Source organism: Dendropsophus ebraccatus, chromosome 3, assembly GCF_027789765.1.
Source record: "Dendropsophus ebraccatus isolate aDenEbr1 chromosome 3, aDenEbr1.pat, whole genome shotgun sequence".
Taxonomy (NCBI): domain Eukaryota; kingdom Metazoa; phylum Chordata; class Amphibia; order Anura; family Hylidae; genus Dendropsophus; species Dendropsophus ebraccatus.
This window is the reverse complement of record NC_091456.1, coordinates 191,433,794-191,442,064: the sequence shown is the minus strand read 5'-3', so window position 1 is coordinate 191,442,064 and position 8,271 is coordinate 191,433,794. Positions and strand designations below refer to the sequence as shown.

The 8,271-nt window shown below is 42.6% G+C and overlaps 1 protein-coding gene across 1 annotated transcript; it reads right to left on the bottom strand.

Annotated features, from left to right (window-relative positions):
• Window positions 1–594: 594 nt before the first annotated feature.
• Window positions 595–3,928, bottom strand: LOC138786823 (oocyte zinc finger protein XlCOF6.1-like). The gene is made up of 2 exons (XM_069963889.1): window positions 3,541–3,928; window positions 595–2,761 (listed from the first exon to the last, which is right to left on the bottom strand). The coding sequence occupies exons 1-2, from the start codon at window positions 3,779–3,781 to the stop codon at window positions 1,932–1,934; spliced, it is 1,071 nt and encodes a 356-aa protein (XP_069819990.1). The 5' UTR covers window positions 3,782–3,928; the 3' UTR covers window positions 595–1,931.
• Between the last annotated feature and the right edge of the window lie 4,343 nt (window positions 3,929–8,271).

Below are 8,271 nucleotides of genomic sequence, written 5' to 3'. Positions count from 1 at the left end.
TAGGTTTAGTTCATACAAATCCGAACTTCAGGAAAGTTTGCCGGATTGTACTGAACCGAATTTTTCAAAAGTTTGCTCATCCTTACTCCCAGCATTAAAAAGAAGCAACAAAAGTTGCAGATAAAGCCTGCCAGGACTGTGCAACTAAAGCTGCAAATGAAAGAGCTGAACGAGCACACTAATCCCTGACAATAGTAAAATCATAAAATGTTGTAATATATACCTCCAACCACCTCCTGGCATTACTCCTACAACACCTCCTGGCATTACTCCTACAACATACAGTCATCACCCCTGTGTGATGTTTAACTAGGATTTTACTTTATAATTATTTACAATCCTTTATATTTATTTACCCCATTTTGAGCATGAAAACTGCTTCTCCCTGTGTGCATTCTCTGATGCTCAACAAAAATTGTAAAACATTGTAAAAAAAATTGTAAAAAAAGTAAAACATTTCCCACATTCTAAACCTGAAAACAGCTTCTTCCTTGTTTGAATTTTTTTTGATGGCTAACGAGTTAATTTCAGAGCAAAATATTTTCCACATTCTGGTCATGAAAATAAGTTCTTCCCTGTGTGAATGTTGATGACTTAATTTATGACTAAAACCTTTCCCACATTGTGAACATGAAAGTGGCTTCTCCCGCAGAAATGTTTTGATGTTCCAGAATATTTGATTTGACTAAAAGATTCCACACATTCTGAATATGAAAATGGCTGCTCCCCAGTGTGAATTTTTTGATGTTTAACAAAATCTGATTTCTGAATAAAACATTTCCCACATTCTCAGCATGAACTAGGTTTCTCCCCAAAGTCTTGATGTTATGGTATCACATGCCAGAATTGCTGCATAAGCTTAATGCCTCAATATCCCCACTATGTTGGCAGTGCTTCAGAGATGTCGGCTCATTGTTTCATATTTTCTGTGACTGCCCGCTAATACGGCAGTTCTGGCTAGAGGTTTGTGGACTATCGTCAACTGTCCTGAGAGAACCGGCACTCTGTCTCTTGAACCTATTCCCTAAAACCCTTAGAAAAAAAAGGCTAAACTATTGCTGGTTATACTAACTGCCGCTAAATCCCTGATAGCGAGTTGCTGGAAGCAACCCACCCCTCCCACATCTCGCTGCTTGCAAAGAATTAAGGAATTACGTTCCTAGAACGCGTCACAGCCTCTTTGAATAATAAGCTTGATGTTTCTGACTCTGTTTGGGCTCCGTGGGATGCCTACTGTGCTCCCTCTGCAGGCGACGGAGGAGTATCCTAGCTTTTCCTTCCTTTGTTTAGTTTCCTCCTGTTCATCCCCCACCCCTTCTGTCTTGTCCTGTCTTGTCCTGTCTTTGAGTGCCTTGGCACCGGCTTGCAGTTCCCACAAAGGATAGGGATGCTGTTTTTGCTGCTGCAGAGTGATGTTTTATTCCAGTGCCTTGTTGGACTTTTCCTGGGGACTGCTTCCTGTGCCTCTCTTACATCCATTGATTATGGTTTTCTATTTGTATTCCTGTTTTTACTATGTAAAATTTTTAAAAATTAATAAAAATTACAATTAAAAAAAAAACAAGAAAAAAGGTTTCTCCCCTGTGTGAATTTTTTGATGTTTAAGTTGATTTGACTTGCAAGTAAAACATTTCCCACATTCTGGGCATGATAAAGACTTCTCCCCTCTGTGAATTTTTAGATGTTCAATAACTTTTGATTTCCAACTTCTCCCCTGTGTGATTTTTTTGATGATCAAGAAGACTTGATTTGTGACCAAAACATTTCTCACATTCTGAACATTAAAATTGCTTCTCTCCTGTGTGAATTCTTTGAGTAATAAGATCTGATTTCCAAGTTTCCCACATTCTGAATATGAAAATGGCTACTCCCCAATGTGAATTCTTTGATGTTTAATAAGATCTGATTTCCCAGTAAAACATTTCTCACATTCAGAGCATGAAAATGGCTTCTCTCCAGTGTATTCTTTGATGTTTAACAAGATCTGATTTATGAATAAAACATTTCCAACATTCTGAACATGAAAATGGCTTCTCCCCTGTGTGAATTTTTTGATGTTTACCAAGATCTGATTTCTGAATAAAACATTTCCCACATTCTGAACATGAAAATGGCTTCTCCCCTGTGTGAATTTTTTGGTGTTTAACAAGATCTGATTTTTGAATAAAACATTTCCCACATTCTGAACATGAAAATGATTTCTCCCCTGTGTGAATTTTTTGATGTTCAAGAAAATTTGATTTCCGAGTAAAACATTTTCCACATTCTGAACATGAAAACGGCTTCTCCCCTGTGTGAATTTGTTGATGTTGAAGAAGACTTATTTTATGAGCAAAACATTTCCCACATTCTGAACATGAAAATGGCTTCTCCCCTGTGTGAGTTCTTAGATGTTCAAGAAGCTTTGATTTCCAAGTAAAACATTTCCCACATTCTGAGCATGAAAAAGGCTTCTCCCCTCTGTGAATTTTTTGATGTTTAAGAACATTTGATTTTCGAGTAAAACATTTCCCACATTCTGAACATGAAAATGGCTTCTCCCCTGTGTGAGTTATTTGATGTTCAAGCAGCTTTGTTTTCGAAATAAAACATTTCCCACATTCTGAACATGGAAACGTCTTCTCCCCTCTGTGAATTTGTTGACGTTTAAGACTTGAGACTGAGGGTGTATCTGGGATAGTGGACGGCTCCTCATATGTATCTTGTGTGATATGATCCTCTGAGGAGATCTGATGTCCCCCTGAGCTCCTGGTAGAATCATCTGCAAAGGAGAAAACACCATTTCTCTTATTTCCCAGTAATAGAAGCTTAAACATATTGCAGACATGGAAAGTTACTCTTTTTTTATGTAACATAATAAGAATTATAGAATGGCAGAAGCAGAGACGGGCGAGCTCTCCCGCTGACACACTGAGGCAGGTGGATTCCACTAATTCTGAGGCTTTTGCTCCGTGTGATCTGGCTCATAGAGTAACACAGGACTCCAGCGTCACTATGCATTATGGGTAATAACATCATCTGCAGGAACTCTATGTTGTTATCAGGCTGATTTTGGTTATGAATATTGGCCAAACCCATTGAAAAGTCCTCTATGACCTTGAGTGCAGGTCTTATAGAGTTTAAAGGGTGAAATAGAGGGAAATGTATAAAAGCTACAGACGCCATCAGTCCGGGGGCCGGTGGGACACGACTATTCAAGTGTGGGAAATTCTAACAGAACTGGAGACATGTTCATCAGGCGGGAAATGTTCTGCTGGCAGTGCCGCACTTTTCTCCAGACAGTGAAGCACAACCCAGCTACAGGGCGGCACAGCGCACACATATTATATGACTGTATTCCATATATTATACACACATCATGTGTTATTACCTGCAGCCGCGTCACATCCTCATCTATATTATATTAGAACTTAGGCTGAATGATTATATAGCTGGAAAACTGACAGGACACAGAGCTTATAATATTCCACACAGAATAGTTACAGCCGGTGACTGAGGAGAATGTGTGACTGTTCTCTGCATTTAGTGGTCACTACTCACCTGGGCGGTTACCTGTAGTGATGTCCTCCTTATACTGCTCATCACTGCTGTCATCTGTCTCTTCTTCATCTGCCTCTTCCTTTACCCTTATGTCTGTAGCATTAAAACAGTTCAGTTTCTTCCCTCCAGTAACTTCTTCCTTATACTGCTCATCACTGCTCACATCTGTCTCTGGAGCATTAATATTATTTCCATCTTCCCCCTGATTCATAAGATGTGAGAGAAATATTGTAGAAGTCATCAGACAGGAGGAGAAGTCAGGTGGGATGTACAGATCATAGGGAACATCTCCATCTACCTGATCCTGATCCTGTGGGAGAAGAGGACGGGGACATCTCTCTGGTGCTGTTCTCTTACTGGATCTGACTGGAGGGAACACATACAGAGACTGAATTCATTCTTTCCATCCAGATAATACAGAGAGGAGGTGTGTATATAGTCCTGTCTATTACCTGCTGATGGGAGGGGCTGCTGATCCTCCAGCATCACATCCTTGTACTGATCCTTGTGTCCTTCTACATACTCCCACTCCTCCATGGAGAAATAGACCGCCACGTCCTGACACCTTATAGGAACCTGACACACACAATAATCACACAGTCATCCCCCCCACCCCTCCAGTGGTGTTACTGTATAATTTCCCAGCAGCCACAGTCTCACCTCTCCACTCAGCAGCTCCACCATCTTGTTGGTGACTTCTAGGATCTTCTCTTCCTCCATTTCCTCATGTATCAGGGGCCCCGGGATTGGGCTCAGGGTTCTTCCCCATCCTTCACACCCAGGGGCCCCACAGCGCCCACTAGAGGACTTCTTCACTACTGTGTAATCCTGTGTATGGAGAGACACATTACTATCACTCCATCTATTCCCAGAATCCCTCACCTCTCCAGTCCTATCCATCTGTTATTCCATAGATAAGAATGATGTCATGATGACATCACTCCCAGAATCCCTCACCTCTCCAGTCCTATCCATCTGTTATTCCATAGATAAGAATGATGTCATGATGACATCACTCCCAGAATCCCTCACCTCTCCAGTAAGCCGGAAGAGTATCTCTAGGGTGAGGGTAATTATCCTCTCCGCTATCTTGCTCCTGTCTCTCTTCATCCTTGATGAGTCAATTTGGAAAATGATCTCATGCAGAAGATATCAGCAGCTGATGTTACTGTAGGAACCTAAAGGGAACAGAGGTGGGGAATCTAAAAACCACATAAAATCGTATAATAATAAAAAAAGCACATACTGGAGATAAAAATAAGAAAATATTCACATTCCTGGACGTCCTACGGCAGCACAACAGTGGGTTAATTTTATATCCCACGGAATGAGGCAGAAGAGACGTTCATTAGCTATACATGGTACTTAGGCCTTATTTACACGTTCCATGTTCCGCACGGATCTCTGGTATGATGCTGGGAGCGGGGGAGCTGTATGGATAGGCACTGCGCTATGATGACAGAGTCACTCGGCTTCACTGTTCCAAAGTCAAACAACAAACATCAGCTTATAATAGACCTCACCTACCTCAACAAACATCTTCATGAGAAGCATTTCAAAATGGAAAACTCTGTCATCTCCATATTGCAACCAAGTGACTTCATGGCGACAATAGATTTGACGGATGCCTATCTTCACATACCCATATTACCTGTTATCTGGAAATTCCTCAGGCTTGCCCTCCAAACCAAGAAGGATATAATCCATCTGCAATTCACATGCCTTTCTTTTGGACTTTCTTCTGCTCCAAGGGTATTCACAAAAGTGGCCATAGTCCTGATGGCATCCTTGCGTCTGAGAGGGGGGATCATGGTCGTCCCCTACCTCGACTATTGGCTGGTGAAAGCAGAATTAGAAGTTCTCCTTTCCTCCCATCTGCAGACTACACTTCAGCTTCTTCAGGACCATGAATAGTCAAATCGGGAAAAATCTCATCCCTTCTCAGAAAATTAAATGTCTCGAGTTTCGTCTAGACTCCAGCCGTATGTCTCTCCGTCACCTGAGAGAATTTCTATACAAAGTTTGGTTTTGGTTCAGAACCTCTTATCGGTGAGAGCAGCGATAAGAGTTCTAGTTTGTCTCACTTAGCCTTGCACACGGTCTCCTGGGAAAGGGCTCATACAAGTGATCTTAAAACTAGCATCCTCTCAGCCTGGACCAGGAGTCATTGTTCTCTAGACAAACTGCTCTGAATCCCTTGGTCAACTCATCAAGATCTGAAATGGTCAACCGAAAAAGGGGGTATCTCTGATTCTTCAGAACAAAGTGGTTCTCACTACGGATGATTTCTCCTGGGGTGTGCATGTCGAGAACAGCTTGGTACAGAGATGCTGGTCCTAAATAGAGATGAGCGAACCTCGAGCATGCTTGAGTCCATCTGAACCCGAACTTTTGGCATTTGATTAACGGTGGCTGCTGAACTTGGATAAAGCCCTAAGGCTATGTGGAAATCATGGATATAGTCATTGGCTGTATCCATGTTTTCCAGACAACCTTAGAGCTTTATCCAAGTTCAGCAGCCCCAGCCAATCAAATATCGGGTTCGGATCGACTCAAACCCGAACCCGGTTCGCTCATCTCTAGTCCTAAAACAGTCTGGAAGAGGTGAAATTGGATGGAGCAAGAGCCATTTTCAAACGTTTCTGCCCTGTCAGGCTTGGTTCTCTCTTGCATTAAGACTCTCAAAAGGCAAATATTGGAAAATTCCCTTCCAACCAGATCTGCTTTCCTAGAGGCTGTTCCACCATCTAGATACCAAGAGACTCCATATTATGTCTTGGTTTGTATATTATGTGACCTTCAGGGGGTCATCAGGGTTCACTGAGGAAGTATTTTCCACCCTCTCCAATGCTAGAAAGCCAAGCACTCATAAAACTTATGCTAGAATTTGGAAGATATTCAAAGCAAGTCTACCATCAGAGATTTCTCTCACACAGATTTTTCCTTTTCTCCAAGAGGGTCTTAAAAAGGCTTAAGGCTAAATACTCTCAAGCTCCAGTTTTCCACCAACAATACTTTTGTGAATGGAAAATATTCTCGAGATCCCCTTGTGAGAACATTCTTAAAAGCTGGGAAAAATCTTAATCCACCAGTAAGGCACCAATTCCTTCCTGGGACCTTCAGGTGGTGGTGAATTTAGTTCTACCACCATCCTTTGAGCCTCTGAGGTCAAAATCAAGTTTCTTTCCTGGAAAGCCTTGTTCCATGTAGCCATCGCTTCTGCTCAGCATACAAGCAAATTATAAGTAGAGATGAGCGAACCTGGAGCATGCTCGAGTCCATCCGAACCCGAATTTCGGCATTTGATTAGCGGTGGCTTCTGAAGTTGGATAAAGCCCTAAAGCTATGAGGAAAACATGGATATAGTCATTGGCTGTATTCATGTTTTCCAGACAACCTTAGAGCTTTATCCAAGTTCAGCAGCCCCAGCTAATCAAATGCCTATCGTTCGGGTGGACTCCAACCCGAACCTGGTTCGCTCATCTCTAATTATAAGCTATATTTAGGGAATTTGGGGGACTGTCTTTCTGTCCACAGAATGCCAGTTTTTTTACCTTAAGTTTTTTCTACATTTAATTTAAACCAGGAGATATTTATATCTTCTCTCCAGTTTGATGACTCTTCCATCTCACTGCTGGATATTAGAAGAGCAGTCCTATGTTACCTGGACAGAATGCAAGTTTAAAAGTTATTTTTTAGCATAATAACTGCATCATCTGGCAAACGGACCCCAGGACAGATTTTGGATTAAAAGCAGCTATCCGACGGTAAGGTTTGGGGGGGGTTAATTTCTTGAACCATAAGGCAGTTATCTGGCCTAAAAGAAAGGGCAAAAACAATTGTGTATGAACACGACTTAAATGTTATTTGGCTTATCCCAGAAGCCGAGGCCGGAGGAGAAGGCTGTACAGGGGCAGAGAGTCCAATAACTGTGAACCAATGGAGGAGGTGACTGTCCTCTCCCCAGGTCACACACCTGCACCTCTCCTACCTCCTGACCGGGCTCCATCCTGCCTCCTGTTAGAGATGAGCGAACCGGGTTCGGTTTCGAGTCGATCAAAACCCGAACGTTCGGCATTTGATTAGCGGGGGCTGCTGAACTTGGATAAAGCCCTAAGGTTGTCTGGAAAACATGGATACAGCCAATGACTATATCCATGTTTTCCACATAGCCTTAGGGCTTTATCCAAGTTCAGCAGCCACCGCTAATCAAATGCCGAACGATGGGGTGCGAATCGACTCGAGCATGCTCCAGGTTCGCTCATCTCTACCTCCTGTATAACACAGAAACAAAGGGGGGAGATTTAGGACGCAATATCATTATAGATTCTCCTTTGTTGCCCATAGAAACCAATCACCGCTAAGCTTTCATTTTACCAGAGCAGTGAGCTGTGATTGGTTGCTATGGGCAACAAAGGAGAATCCTACAATATGCGAAAGGCTGAAACATGACACAAATACAAAAACAACAATACCCCATACAGCGACCTCAACGGCGGAGAACAATTCAACGAAGCTTCATTATTCACACCCAAAACTACGGAATCTTGAAAAGGTTAATCCTCCTGCTGTCCCCCAGCTCCTCCACACATCCCTCCACCTGCAGAGCTGTACAGGAGCCGTGTGCTTCCCCTGTGCTTCCAGGACCTGCCATGATGTCACAGTCATGTGATCAGTCACATGGAGAAGGAGTCACATGATCAGGGGCTGCTGCTCAGTGTATGCGGGACT